The 14,966-nt window shown below is 34.7% G+C and overlaps 2 protein-coding genes and 1 long non-coding RNA gene across 3 annotated transcripts; 1 reads left to right on the top strand and 2 right to left on the bottom strand.

Annotated features, from left to right (window-relative positions):
• Positions 1 to 102: 102 nt before the first annotated feature.
• On the bottom strand, positions 103 to 2,810 carry LOC120331939 (cytidine deaminase-like). The gene is made up of 3 exons (XM_039399127.2): positions 1,202 to 2,810; positions 919 to 973; positions 103 to 557 (listed from the first exon to the last, which is right to left on the bottom strand). Exons 1-3 carry the CDS (start codon positions 1,447 to 1,449, stop codon positions 438 to 440), a joined length of 423 nt encoding a protein of 140 aa, XP_039255061.1. The 5' UTR covers positions 1,450 to 2,810; the 3' UTR covers positions 103 to 437.
• A 4,478-nt stretch (positions 2,811 to 7,288) lies between these two features.
• On the top strand, positions 7,289 to 10,866 carry LOC120331955 (sorting nexin-10B-like). Its single transcript, XM_039399142.2, has 5 exons — positions 7,289 to 8,783; positions 9,134 to 9,223; positions 9,356 to 9,453; positions 9,822 to 9,920; positions 10,064 to 10,866. Exons 1-5 carry the CDS (start codon positions 8,757 to 8,759, stop codon positions 10,485 to 10,487), a joined length of 738 nt encoding a protein of 245 aa, XP_039255076.2. The 5' UTR covers positions 7,289 to 8,756; the 3' UTR covers positions 10,488 to 10,866.
• Positions 10,867 to 13,069: 2,203 nt separating this feature from the next.
• On the bottom strand, positions 13,070 to 14,966 carry LOC120328487 (uncharacterized). The gene is made up of 3 exons (XR_005567658.2): positions 14,817 to 14,966; positions 14,204 to 14,308; positions 13,070 to 13,602 (listed from the first exon to the last, which is right to left on the bottom strand). It is a non-coding gene; the product is annotated as an uncharacterized LOC120328487 (long non-coding RNA).

Below are 14,966 nucleotides of genomic sequence, written 5' to 3'. Positions count from 1 at the left end.
CATTGTTTTGCCTGAACGTCATACGCTTTAGTTTACCACATTAAGCTATAGCTTTATGGGTCCAGTACTTAAACTAATACCCTCAATAGCAGCTAAGAGACGTTGAATGATCATCTTGCACAATATATTTAAACTCTAATAGTAGAATATACTTAAGCTCAGAAAGGAAATAATAAAGTTATGTGAAAGGTCGGGAAGTCTTAAAACGGGGTATTCATCATACCTTTCAAGACCTTCTCATCAATTTTTCAAAAATAAAATATCGGATACAATTGTGTATTTTAAACCATGTTGTAAAATTGAACATCGTGTGTGATGTCACAGTATTTCAACACCTCGTACCAGGTGACTGGGAATTCGGTGTCGTTAAAATATATATAAAACACTCTCAATAGTTCGCCATCCTACCCCACAAAATGCTACAACGACAAATAAATCTACAATAAATACTCTGGGCCAAAAGAATGTGGTAATAATTCTTCCAATGTAAATAGGCGATATTCGTATTTTCCATTCACCGGTGTTGCCTTTGCGCAATATATGCTTTTTATTTGAAACTGAAAAGAAAGTATGTAATCATAAGGGTGAAATAAAACTGGCACAAATCACACATTCGGATGATCACACAGTGGATTATTACACAACCAAATCCGCTCGCCTCCTGAATTATATTAATTATTTATCTCGTATTGAAATAAACCCACAAGACCCCTTTAATCATGTGAAGAATCATGGTCTCGTTTTAATAACTCAAAATTCTTATGCAGAGACTTGATTGGTATACGAGATTTAAAAAAATCATAGCTCCGCGGCAAACACATCTCAGTTTTTTAATGAAAAGCTTGCATGTGCTAACTTTCTCCGTTGCATTCGTTCTTATTTCATTAAACAAAACCATTTTATTCTAATACTACTCACCTCCCTCAACGATTGTCTACATAAGCCGCAGGGTGTCACTGTTTCTTCGCGATCTCTGAAAACGGAGCTTATATTTTATGGACATGTATATATCATTGTTGTTGGTCATTGTATTTGCTAGATTAGTGAATAGATTAATCAATATTTGTGAGTAGTTAGGGCCAGACGCACCATACAAGATGGAATGCGAGAAGTGGCGGACTGACACGAGCAAAGAATTCACAGGACAGAAAACAGTTTTCGAATACAGGCAGAAGTATTTTAATCTAATAAGATTACTCACGTTATTACAGCTATGGCTTTAAATTTTTTATGTCCTTCGGAAACAGCCTTACATATGGCTGTTCGTTCTGCACATACTCCAACTGGGTAGCAAGCGTTTTCTACGTTGCATCCTGTATATACAGTGCCATCGTCACTCAACAGAGCGGCACCCACTCGAAACTTACTGTATGGACAGTGAGCGTTTTCTCGTACTTCAGCAGATTTCCGAATAAGATTATTCAGCCAATCATTCTCGGATTCCGACATACTTAATCCGATCTACACGACCGTATGGAATTGACCTAATAAACCTGCTGAATTTAAATCATATCTGTCTTTGGTTAAGGACGAGTATAAACTTATAATACAAATAAACCCTTTATTTATTACGTCCGTTTAAACAAATATTCCTCGTGGGCAAACTTTATTGATAACATTTGTTTGCAGATCCTTAGTATATATTAAGATTACAGTCCCCATATTCCTTGACAAGAGAATATGTGAGAGATGCAATATCTTAGAAAATCCAGAATTCAAATAATTTTGAAACTAAAATTCATAAATAGAAACTTATAAATTTAAATTTTGGTCATTATATCCATACCCAGGTGGATATGCGCTTTTACCTAAATATCTTTCTATAAACCCTAAAAGTATCAAAATCTGAACTTGGCATTCTAAATCTCCCAACCTAAAATAAACCTATACCAAAATCTATGATCTACCTATTGCAATATTGCTACACTGTATGAATCTTGTGTGCAGGTGTACACTCGACCTGTGTTTAATTGAATCTAACCTTCAAATATACCGACCTTGTTTATAGAAGCTGTTCGAGAGGTTGAAACAAGGCTGATGTTTATTTTGGGGTTACGTTAGTACGTTCAGTATCCTTAAAACCACTTCCTTAAAAGTGTATTCTGTGGTCCCTGCATGAGACACAGAGCATTGGTGGTGAGCCATATATATGACTAGAAACCGGATGTGCTCGATAACATATATTCACGTCTGGCTACACAGGCTTATTGAAACACAACTGATTTTATGTTATATGACTATCTGAAATGAAAGTCTGATATCTAATTGTGCCTTGCCAAGTCTAACAAGCAAATCTTCAGACACCAATCGTTGTAAATGAAAATACATAATGTAAATGATATTGAAAAACGCAACGTTACTCAGCCTATTGTTTCGTTTGACAATATCATAAAAGTCGTTAGCATTGTGTTACGTACCATGAACACTGAATGTATAAATCGGATATTCTAGCAATTTCCTAAATTTTAAACGTGCCGAATCTCTCACTGTGAAGCGGGAAAGCCGTTGTATTAGTATGAAAAACTAACATAATTTACCTTTATTGATACCTGATATTTTACATCTCATAATCGAATCTCAAAGTATTTACTAAGCCCGTGCCTGGATATTATTGTAGCATCATTTGCAAATTTAAACAGCAGTAGACGAAACTGTCGATCTCGTGGCAGCTTTACCCCGGCTTAACTTACACCTTAATGTCTGCCGCATACCTTTTCTCCCCAGTCGCAACAATTTCACGAGAATGTATGACTTCAAAGAACGTGCGAATTAAATCGATGTCCACGCACAACGCAGGCGACAGTCTGATTTCCGGCAGATGATTTAAACCCGGAAAGAAAGTTTGAATTGCTCAAGTCTGGGATATTAATTAATCTCTGACACGATCGAGGTAAAACGTGATTTACGGTTGCATATACATGAAGTGTTTTAGTCATACTTGTTTTTCAGATTTCAATCTACTTGTTTTATACACGTAGTCATTGATATACACAGCATATATATGTCATATATGTACGGATATTATGGAAAGTTTCATGAACTGCTATATTGGATTTAATAGAAGGCTTCCAGCCATATAATACTCATGAAACGAAAAATAAGTTGTGCTTCCAAACAATTGATAGAGAATTTAACGGTGAAATTGATGATCATCGAGTACTGTGTATGATAAAACGGGCATTACTGGTCGTTGTTAGGGCTGGGCATTTCGAATCGAATATTCAAATCGAATCGAATAGTGAATTATTCGAATCGGTTCAGAGCTAAATTTCGAATCGCCGCCACCTTGTTTTCTTCTTTTCGCCAATGGTCGAGGTGAATTCCCCAATTTTTTTTTTCATTGAAGTCATATTTTTTCAACGCAATTCTAACATATGACTATTTTCTGTAGTGAGTTATTGATAAAACGTGTTTGTTATTGTGTGTGAACGCTCAGTAATCTATCTGAGTGATGTATTCTATGTCTTCGGTAATTCGTTTGTTAAGAGGACCAATTACTATAAAAAAAAGTCGCTTACAATTATATATTTCCAAGTATTCGAGATTCGATTCGAAAAAATTATTCGATTCGATTCTGAAATCACGAGGTATTCGAAAATGCCCAGCCCTAGTCGTTGTACATGTTAAACCAATAACAATTGCGAGTCAAACATACATTGCAAATATGAAATATAAGAATACCGAAAACGAAAAAATCCCTTCGAGGTTTTTCATAAATGACAGTATAATTTCTTCACAAACGAATTTCTATTATAAATAATAACTATACAAAAAAAAATCAATTTTAACGTCTGGCATTTGTACACATGTGACCCTGTGGAAACACTAACACTAAATAACTCTGGGTGGAGATTTTAGTTTTTAATAATTTGAAAATTTGACAAATTACAACATCCAAAAATCCCTTGGCCCATGAACAATGGTCAAATATGAAAATAAGTTCGCAGGATGTATGTTGGGGATCATTTTACTGACGATTCTTTTCCCTATGAAAGAACTGGTCTAATTTACTTCAAATTGATCAATATATATATATTTGTAGTTATATAGAATATATATATTAAGCAGATATCTGTACCGATTACTGGGCTCCTTTGTCGTAGCGAGTTTGGTGTAACCACTGGCCAGGGCTGGATTAACCATTAAGCAAAATAAGCTCGAGTTGGTCAGACGACTCAGAGCTCGATATTCGTTCAGTTAAAATAAACTTTTGCTTATTTTTCTTTCTCGAGTATAATTTCAAACAACTCTATATATAATTGTAGATATGAGAACTATTTCCGAAAAATCATGTAAATTAATCATAACTTGACTGGAATTTACTCGTTATTATTATGCTGTTTCTGTTCTTACTGTTCGTTTTGATGGATAATATCTCGTGTAGCTTATTGTATTCATTTTTTTGAAGACACATATAGGGTACCAAAAGTCTTAAGTGCTTAGGGCCTCCAAAAGACGTGATCCTGCCCTGTCACTGGACACGTCTTTCTATAAAAACCAACCATCAATGAGCAGACTAGAAAGGTGTGCGGTTTGTCTACATATAAATCTATTCTATATTACCAGATTTCTCGACTCGTTATATGTTTACGTCGGAAAGATTCGTCGGAAGTTATTTCCCGGGATGGTCATTCTACAGGTCGCATACGTCATTTCTCGTTGTAAATAAGTAAACAAATATTTGTATTGACCTTTGGATTTATAAACCATTCGCGCAGTATTGACTTGGCCATCGCGAAGAATTTGGTCCGAACTGCAGTATTTTACATATCACACTACATTGGCTAATTTGGAAAACGCCGACATTATAGATTTTTTTTCGACTCGTGTTGTTGGCGGCATGACGGAGTTAAAATGTTGCTGTGTCGGCTTCTACAGATGAAATGCGACCATAAAAATGACATTCCAGGGTGGGAGACACGAAAAACCAAAGTAGCGAGTAGCGACATCCTTATAAATTATGTAAATACAACTTTCATATTTTCTATGTAGTTAATTAATACGTAGTAGGCCTATATAATAAAATTAATGTGCGTTCATCAACGTTATTGGTCTCCGTACCTATGTGCCTGAATATTTTAATATACACTTCGCCCGTAAAATCGATTTCTCTCACTGTATCGAATTAATTAGTTACACCCATCCGATTCGGACTGTCAGTCGGACAAGAATCTTGATTCCAACGAGAATTCTTGATTCAACATGTAATATTTCCTTGGAGCGCAGCAATCCCACATCTCTCCTCCTACCATTTCACCATGTTTTGAAATGCTGGAAAAACGATATGCGGTCAACTCACAGTGTGGCATCCTAGTTAGCGCCTGTTTTGAGCAAAGCTTAGCCTTTCCAGCTATTATCAAATAACACTTCATCCATTCTGGCATCCGGATAAAACGAATAAATTTATAGTATAAAAAACATAATTATGAAATCAATTTCATTTTGATATTAGTCATTTAATTCTCATATAATATACCAATTGCATCAACAAGTATTTAGCAAATAAAGAATCCGGCTGGTTGTTTGGCATCGTATCGTTATATTGCGAGGCTTCATTCTATCTTGATCAACTACGTAGTCGTTGTTTATTCGCTCTTCCCTCGTAAACTTTAAAAGACTATTAACAATCAGAGATGGCAGATTAGTCAATAACTACTTTCTATTTTCAAAGCTCGACGTAAGCGTACCGTAGCCGTAAGCTATTCACGGCTACAACATAACAAGTATCAGAGTCAGATAACAATAACAAAAGTCAATGGCGTTTAAATAATGATAACTTGTTGCCATTATCAGATGTAAAAACAAATTGGATTGGATGGCAAGAACACAACATTTAACAAAAATCGGGTGGTGGCGTTATCACTCAACTACTGATTATTATAATATGCAATTTATCTGAACTAATTCATAAAATGATAGACATCATTATTTTTTTCAGGATCAAGATTACAGCATGGAAATTATATTCCTATGCATAACGTAATCAAACCGGGCAATATTCATCTCAAACAATGCAAACTATTATTTAAAAACATGTCCCTTTCCCAGGTGTATTTTCAACGACTCGTCAATATTAAATCTCTGCAGCTTTCGTCCATAACCTTCGTGAAAGTCGAAACTTTTTGGATAAGCTTTTAGCAAGACTCCGCAATGTCGTCATGGCCGACTCGCGGGCCTGATTCGCAGATTACTTGTTTACTTGTGGGTATGTTTTTCAGCGCTCGCCAATGGGCGCAGAGTATAGTTCACTATATATAATTGGCCTCTTTCGCTCTGTTCCGGAGTACAGAACTACGCTGGCGCTATTAGATACCTTATATGAGTACCAACATATACAAAAAATTCCAGACGACGCTGCTTTAGTTTATTAAGTAAAGCCAACGAAAACATACATAGATCAGTCATCTATATAGTTAACATTAAAACAAAAACAATTGAGTGAGGAGTTCATATAGGCGTTATCATCAAGTATCTCAAATTGGCACAATTTGAAAAATAATGTACACCGTCGACCTTCTGTGAAATGTAATTCAGCTGTAACTCTACTTGATATATCAGCTACTTGAGCACGACCGTTTACACACGAATTTCATGCACAACTACATGCGCAAGTGGCGACGACCTCCATTTCTTATTCATTATTTTGAAACAGACGCCATTTCTGTCGTTCCCTTCAGTACCGAAGGTCAGCTCAAGTGCAGTATGCACTTCGAAATCGTAACGACCTTAGAATGGTATTGCGTCCGCTGAATAGCCGACTTGACTTACACCTGGACACAAAGCTTTTTTTCTATTGTTTGGTCTGAACTGATCAGTTGTTGTGTGCCATTAATTTTGATTTTGAGAGCCTTAATAAACCGAATCTTCGCACCTCTATAAATCGGGGGATGAGTATCGCCGAACAATTAATACGGCGTTGTCGTCTTAAAGATAAGTTTTGGCGCCTTGATAGTGATAAGTTCGGGGAATTGTTTAAACGTTAACTTGATAGCGAGTCTGGTCTATGGCACAAGATTATCGAGTTTTTCTAAAGTATGTCCCCAGTTAGAAACTAAAACCCCCAAGATGGCGCCAAGTAAAATATTCTAATATATATTACGACAATTGAAAAATATATAGATGTGCTAATAGCTTGCATTGGCGAAATGATTGTTTAGCCATCCAATCAATCTTGGAAATTGACAAAATAAAAATAAACACGTTTAAACACTTCAGCTGCAACTCCTTTGCCAAAGTGTGTCACATACACTAAATGTCACTTGAGCAACTAGAAATTGATTGATTTCGGTAGCGGATTGACAATATATAGGTGTAAAGAAAATTGGGTGCAAGATGCGCTATTTGTATTTCAACGTGCTCGTAGAACATACAACGTTTATTTGAGAAAGATCAGAGTAATTTCATGTGACTTTGAATCCATCAGTCAGAATAAGACTTTTAGTGTAATCATAATTTAGCGCCTCACAGTTTCGTACGTTATTGGAACATCAATAAAGAAGACAATCAAATAAAAAAGCAGAATATTTAGTCCGGTTTCGAGTTCTGGCAGAATATGAAAATTAATAAATTTTGGTGTAGTGGGTGAAAAAAGACCGATGCCATCAGTTACGCTAACTGTTTTGGCGAGTCTTTAGCTATCACGCTGGGTAATACAACTACAAGACAGCCATGGTGATTACCTTAGCCTAAAGTGCCAGACGGCCGCAGGTACACTGTTGGAATATAATTATTGGGAAAGTTGAAATATGCTAGGCGTTTTGATAAAGTAACATTCGCAAGGAAGCGTTTGACAGATTAAACCTAATTTAACTTGTTAAATTATATACATGAACTTGCTTGGGGCAATGTTATATTAGACCCTGAGTCCATTGCTGTTTATCAAAGTCGATGTAATCAAACTATCAGTGTTACCTGTATACCGTTACAGAAATCATTCTAAACTATCAAAACAAAACGATATGCGTGTAAAAAAGGGGTAACGAACAACCTTAATTTTCGTGCTAGATAAAGCATAACCGATAACATAAATTAATGACGACTTAGTCACTCTGCCTGAGTGTATAAGACTGTGTTGTCTTTTCGTATATCTCACTTTTGCCGACAACATGGCGGTGGCAGGGAGGGATAAATGCACTTGGAGTTCTCAGTCGCTATTTAAAAATACATAATATACCGCATATATGACTGGCCTGATAATTCTTTCCCATGCGCAAGCGTTAGTTAGGGGCCAGAAACAAAAGTAGCTGTATATCATCGTTGATTGGACAAAAATTTAAGTTAAGTCTGATCTCTCGATTCTATAATTTGTTCTATTTATTTTATTTTTATCAATTATTTTATCGTCTATTACTCTATTATGCTGATTATGAAGTTGAAATGAACTTGTACGTATATATACTTGATAGAAGTGTAATGTTTATGGTTGATTTATGAAAAGTTTGGTAAATTTTACACATGGTTCTGTAAACGAAGCTGTCAAAGGTTCCGAAATGAGCGTAATGGATTTATCCAGTGTTTGTTCTTTCCGCATAATCACGAAGATGTTTTATTGTAATTGACCTATGTTTGATCTATTAGTTTAAATAGTCTGCTCAATAATCCAAACACAAATATAGACTTTAATTTAGTAATAAAATTGTGTTTCTTTGTTAATAGTTTATCATAGTGACCTTCATCACTGTAATAAAATCAACGTAACGGCAAGGTTGCAAAGACACTGACTGGAATATATTATTTGTCGTCGGAAAATCTTCAATATGGGAATACAACAAAAAGAATTCAAAGTAAAAACCTTTTTTTATGATAGATAGATTTTATTTCGATCCATCGCCTTTATGTTTAAACTTTCTGCATTTAAAGCCAATGTGCCAGCTGGACACTTGTGCAGTTTATCATGCCGGTTGTAACTTGCTATTTGTTGCGAAAAAGAAGTTTATTCAACCATACGATTGACGAAAATTCTATTATAAAATTGTTGGACTACTGACGACATCATCTAACCTTTTGCTTTTATATTTAACATAGTATGCTGCCGCGATAAACTATAAAGAGATCAAATGTCATTCTGCTGCTTTTAATTTTTAAATATTGTAAGCTTTTCAACTGAACGAAATTAACATGTTTTTATTTATAGGAATACATTCGTGTAAACGTTGGGGATCCCAGAATTATTGAAAATGCCGATTCGTCGAATAAGCACACAGTTTATGAAGTGGAACTAGACGTAAGAATTATTAACAATATTAAAAAGACGTATCAACTTACTGCTAAGCGTTATCGTGGTTGAAAAGATCCGAAGGCAGTTTTATATGTATTAGTAGACACATTTAAAAAATATATATCCTTTTATTTTTAGACTAACAGTCTTTCTTTCACCCATCAACATTCAAGTGTGTGTAGAAGATATTCAGAGTTCGTTTGGCTGCGGAACAGATTGCTCAGAATGCCATGCACGTGAGTTTAGTTTGTTTTAAAACTGAATTTTCGTCGTGACCATAGCGGATTCAAAATACGAGAAGAAATAGATATGAATTTATTATAACATCGCGTTGCATAATGTGCATGACTTAACTACCATTGGTAGTTTAATAAATGTTTGTCTGAGGAAGTCTGATCATGGTCAGATGAAACATTACTGAAATATATTTGTGTTGGAGTGCAGCAAGACTCTTGAATTACTTAGGATATTTATCTTCACTCTTGGTACAGCTTGCTTGCATTATAAGCTTACGGATCCATCAGCACTAAAGCATAGGAGAATTAGAAAAAGTAGTCCCGTAGAAACTCAATCGATAGCATATTTCTCTTTTTCTTTATTGCAGACCCCGCCCACCACGTCTACCTATGAAATCGTTTCCGTGGAATTTTGACGCGAAGTTTTTGAATAAAAGAAAACTTCAGCTCCAGCAGTTCATTTCAAGGTGAAATTTACAATTCTTTATTCAAATCATATTTTCTGTATAAAATGGAACGTGTTTAAAAAACTTGTTTAGTAGGACAACTCGTACAATTATTAGTTAAAATATTTTTGTTAAAATGTTTATTTTATTTGTTTTCCATTCAGAGTCTTGGAGGAAACTTTGTTTATATCATGCAGCGCATTACACTTGTTCCTTCAAACAAATTTGAAGCCAAAAAAAATGGATTTATGCATTGAAAATGGGAAAATAAATCAAGCGATCATGGCATCGGATTGCGTCACACCTAACAACTTAATCCACAAAATAAATAAAAACTGTGAAAGTCAATACACCTGCACACTGTTTACATCTATTACATGGAAAGTTGATAACAACACCAAAGTGAATGTAAACACTGTAACGACGCCTGTAGTCGAAAAAATTGATAAAGCAACCCAGTGCACGGAAGATACGGGAATATGCACCGAAGATTATGACAATTTGCAAAAAATTATCTGTGTACTGCGAAGAGAATTTTACTCAAAAATGAGTCTTGAATTTTTTTTGAAATTTTATGGAAAGTTATAGAAAAAAGAGAAGGCTTTGAACATAATATGGTTTTTTGATTTTGCACTTCTGTTGCACCGGATTCTTGAACACTTCTAAGATAGAGCAAGAGCCACAGAAGCTTTTTATTGGCCCAACCAGTAGACGGCCTTTCCTTTCAATATCTAGTAATTGGATGAATTGATTTAAACAATAATTACGTCCCCGAAATAAGAATTCATTAATCAGATAAATATTTGTTATATATATATATATTATATAATCATGGTAGAATGTTCAGCTCGTGACCCATTTTATTTTGTATTTTTACTTCAGAGGCCTTTGTTGAATTTTTTTTTTCTTATCATACAATTGTTTTTTGTTTTTATGAAATAAAATAATCGTATTTTCTTGTATTGAATTTTATGATGCGAAACATTGTTCTTTTAACATATTTTAGATATCTTCTACCTATCGTTTGAAATATATTCAGCTTCTCGTGTAGGAGTCTGATTGAACAAAAACACACAATTCTTGATCCAATTCTCAGTCTCAGCCGGGTATGAAAATTTATACGCTACGAGAACCGTTTTGGATAAGACAGTTTTTGAGTAGTCCCGTAGTATGTGTACCAGGTTAGGGTTAGGCCATAATTTCATTCCGATTTTCCCCATTTTAGTTCTATTACGAGCCGGGGACTGTCTATGTTAGCCTTGTGTACATTATCTGTCCATAGGTTTCAGTCCCTTTGCACAACTTGATGTAAAGTAGGCGAACAAAATGAGTTACCTGGAGTTATCTGGTGCGCCGTTTTTGCCAATACACGCCCTCAGGCTAATTCAATAGGCAATAGGGTGCTGAGAGTGTATCCAAGTACCGGGTAGCATACCCGTTATCAGATATTGCTGCTAAATTATTCCTACAGCACCAAGCTTTAAACGTACCACGAGTTACCAGCAATACGTTAAGTTCAGATTTAGCAGATGAATTTTTTTCAATAACGTCCTATTAAATTATATTTGTAATTTGTTGCTTACGACCATATTTGTTCACCAAGAAAATTTTCTGTCGGCATCATTTTAATCATTATGAATGAAACAATGATTAGGATGAATATTTGCCTCATTACAGTTGTTTTTTTTGTGTATTTTCGATTAAGTTCTATAAGAGTTACGTCTTTTCAGGATTGGGTTTCAATTGATATATATTTCAATTCATGGTTCGTACAAATGGCTATGTGGCTGAAATTTATAGAACGGGAATGACATTAGGAGTTACATAAACGGGTACTGCTATGAACTCCTCAACTGGAAGTGACGTCCTGGGAGCTATATAAACCTTAAACCTTATGTGATTGTAAGTTGTATGAGCTTTTAAAAAAAAAATATGAAATCGTTTTCGTGGAATTTTGACACGAAATTTTTGAACAAAAGAAAACTTCAGCTCTAGCAGTTCATTTCGAGGTGAAATTTACAAATATTGATTCAATTCATATTTCCTGTATAAAGTTTTACTTATCAAAGGGACGTATTTAAAAAACTTGTTTAATAGATCAACTCGTAAGATTATTAGTTAAAATATTTTTGTTCAAATGTATATTTGATTTGTTTTCTATTCAGAGTCTTGGAGGAAACATTGTTCATATCATGCAGCGCATTACACTTGCTCCTTCAAACGAATTTGAAGCCTAAAAGGATGGATTTATGCACTGAAAAAGGAAAAATAAATCAAGCGGTTATGGAATCGAATTGCTGCGTCACACCAAACAACTTAATCCACAAAATATATAAAAACCGCGAAAGCCAATCCACCTGCACACTTTTTACATCTATTACATGGTTGGTTTCAATTGACATTTTAATTCAGGGTCCGTACAAATATGGCTATGTGGCCGAAATTCATAGAACGGGAATGGCATAAGGAGTTACATAAACGGGCAAAAAATTTCTGTTCTTCATCAGTTATCTACAGACCATTTTCGTTGAATGAAGTCAAATAGAATTAAACGTAGTGTTTCAATTGTTGATAATATTCATGATCGAATCGGAATACGTATATACATTTAAAGCTTCACCTTCAACTAGGCGGAGTAGATTATGTGACAAAGGATCAGGTATTTAGTATTCGGTTACATATTGGGACACACATCTTTTCATAACACAGATCGCTCGCTAGCCGTAACATTAATTCCTAAGCAGGAGAAAATCCAGGCGACTGCTAACTCGCTCTCAAAATATTAGCCTAATTATTGGAAACAGTTTATCCATCAACCGCGTCAAAACATGTGAACATTTTATTATCAACATCACTGGAAATCTGGCGAGAAATTTTTCTAGGCTATAATATTCTATCGACTTACCTTACGCTTCGGTGTGGCGTGATGCTGAAGAGTGAAGACTACCAAATTTCCTGATCTGTTGCGAAATTGAATAATCTCTTGAAAAAAAACATTTTCCGCGTCAAGCAATATTAGAAAATGAATGTATATACTTCATTTTCGGAAAACACTAATTATTTGTGACACAGAATTGAACAAAAGTCTCAAAGTTGTCATACAAAAATATAAAAAAACGTCAACATTAACGTCACAATTGTTGTAGGAGCTTGAAAATTCGAAAAACAGAAGCAATGCTATTTTATAGCTATAAAGTGAAGGTAAACGATTTGGCGATTGTAATGCCACAAAATGAATGTCGAAAAACTTTCCAAATAAATGATGGTATATATTATGGTATTATAACTTCCTGTAGAATTTTTAAAAAAATTCAACAATCATTCTCGCGAAAAATTCGTTTTAAAAATTTGCATAATCTTCTGCATATCTGAGCTTTTCAGACATAAGGCCATATGTTCCCTACACTGAGTCGCCTTGTCCAATTTTTTGGTTACAGCTGGAGTGATGTTGCATATATTCCCTCGAGTATTTTCGGCAAAGTAACCGAAGTAAAAAATGGGCACCCAGATTGAAATTCAGGAATATTTTCATATATTTGCTTTCCAATGTGTTCGGTTTGACGCAGCAATTCGACTTTATGATCGTTTGATTTATTTTTCCGTTTTCAGTAGCCTACATAAATCCACCATTTTAGGCTTCAGATTTGTTTGAAGGAACAGGTGCAACGCGCTGCATGATAAGAACAATGTTTCCCTCAAGACACTAAATAGATATACATATATAAATACATGTTAGAACAACAATATTATCCATCAGTACTAGATCTAGTTTTATTATAAAGTTTTGGGTCGATATATTGAAAGTTTTCGTAAATGAGTTTGTGTTATTGAATAATCAAAATTTATTTAAAAAAAAACTGGTGCTCCAGAAGTATGCGCACCACGATGTCGCACAACCAGAATCCTAACCGGTACACAATACTATGTTCAGGTTGTGCGCCATCTTGGTGCGCATACTTCAGGAGATCCAAAAAACTAGTACTGTTAACAAACAAATCAAATTGGAGAATGAAAATTTCACCTTGAAATAAATTTCTGAAGTAGAAGTTTTCTTTTGTTTAGGAACTCCGTGACTAAATTCAATGGAAACGATTTCATAGGTAGACGTGGCGGGCGGGGCCTTACAAAACATACAATAATTAGGTGATATCTTGTATTTGTATGTTTTGAAACCATAGTTACCAGTTGTGCAGCATACACAATATATTGGTAAATAGTTTAAATAAACTTTTTAGATTAAGGTTACGTCCGTTTTGCGAGAGGAACACTCTGGTCAACTTTATTCTAAAACAAGATAAACTCACGTGCATGGCATTCTGAGCAATCTGTTCCGCAGCCAAACGAATTCTGATTATCTTCTACAATCTACACACACTTGAATGTTGGTGGTTAAAAGACAGACTGTTAGTCTGAAAATGAACAAATATATTATCAAAAAATATATATACTTTTTTAACTACGCTATTACAATTTGAGCTTGGTGTCTCCAATATCAGGCGATTAAAGGAGAGTGCAAATATTTTCCCGGGGATCCAACTGCCATCGCGCTCAATAATACTGCCCGTACAACATTGCGTTAGATTGAATAATCTTGTTCTATTATTATAACAAAATTTGAACAAATGGTATTGAGCTAGGGAAGTGTCAAATGGGTTTTGTTTCTTCTGCGAGAAAAGCAATTGAGCTGAAATCTGAATTCCAATGCTCACTTAAATTATTTGCATAAAGTGTTAAAAATATTTCAACCCAAGTCACATTTCCGAAATCAAATTTATCTACAAATAGTTTGCTTCAAATTTTCTGTTCCTGTATATAAAGTAGCCCACTGTTTCTGCAAATGTGGATTTCCAGGGTTGAAAGAAGTTAAAGTGGTCTATTATTTCTAACTTTATCACAAAAATTCATTTTAAAACTTACATCTAATTCAACTTCATAAACCGTATGTTTCTTCTACCAGTCAGCCTTGTCAAATTCAACTCAAATTCATTTATTTATATTCAATCAAGAACGCATACTTGGTTACTTATACAAACTAATGATTAAATAAATTTACTCGCAAGGGTATGC

The sequence above is a fragment of the Styela clava genome, chromosome 7 (assembly GCF_964204865.1).
Source record: "Styela clava chromosome 7, kaStyClav1.hap1.2, whole genome shotgun sequence".
NCBI lineage: Eukaryota > Metazoa > Chordata > Ascidiacea > Stolidobranchia > Styelidae > Styela > Styela clava.
Note: the sequence above shows the minus strand (reverse complement) of the source record. Positions and strands in the feature narration are given on the sequence as shown.

What these genes read in the sequence shown, in the direction of transcription:
- LOC120331939 (XM_039399127.2), bottom strand. Translation starts at nt 1,449, where the DNA reads ATGTCGGAATCCGAGAATGATTGGCTGAATAATCTTATTCGGAAATCT. An exon ending in AAAGCCATAGCTGTAATAAC is followed by an intron (nt 974 to 1,201) that starts GTGAGTAATCTT and finishes CTCCGTTTTCAG; the next exon opens with AGATCGCGAAGAAACAGTGA. An exon ending in GTAGACAATCGTTGAGGGAG is followed by an intron (nt 558 to 918) that starts GTGAGTAGTATT and finishes CTTTCTTTTCAG; the next exon opens with TTTCAAATAAAAAGCATATA.
- LOC120331955 (XM_039399142.2), top strand. Translation starts at nt 8,757, where the DNA reads ATGGGAATACAACAAAAAGAATTCAAA. An exon ending in TTTATGAAGTGGAACTAGAC is followed by an intron (nt 9,224 to 9,355) that starts GTAAGAATTATT and finishes TTTTATTTTTAG; the next exon opens with ACTAACAGTCTTTCTTTCAC. An exon ending in CTCCAGCAGTTCATTTCAAG is followed by an intron (nt 9,921 to 10,063) that starts GTGAAATTTACA and finishes TTTTCCATTCAG; the next exon opens with AGTCTTGGAGGAAACTTTGT.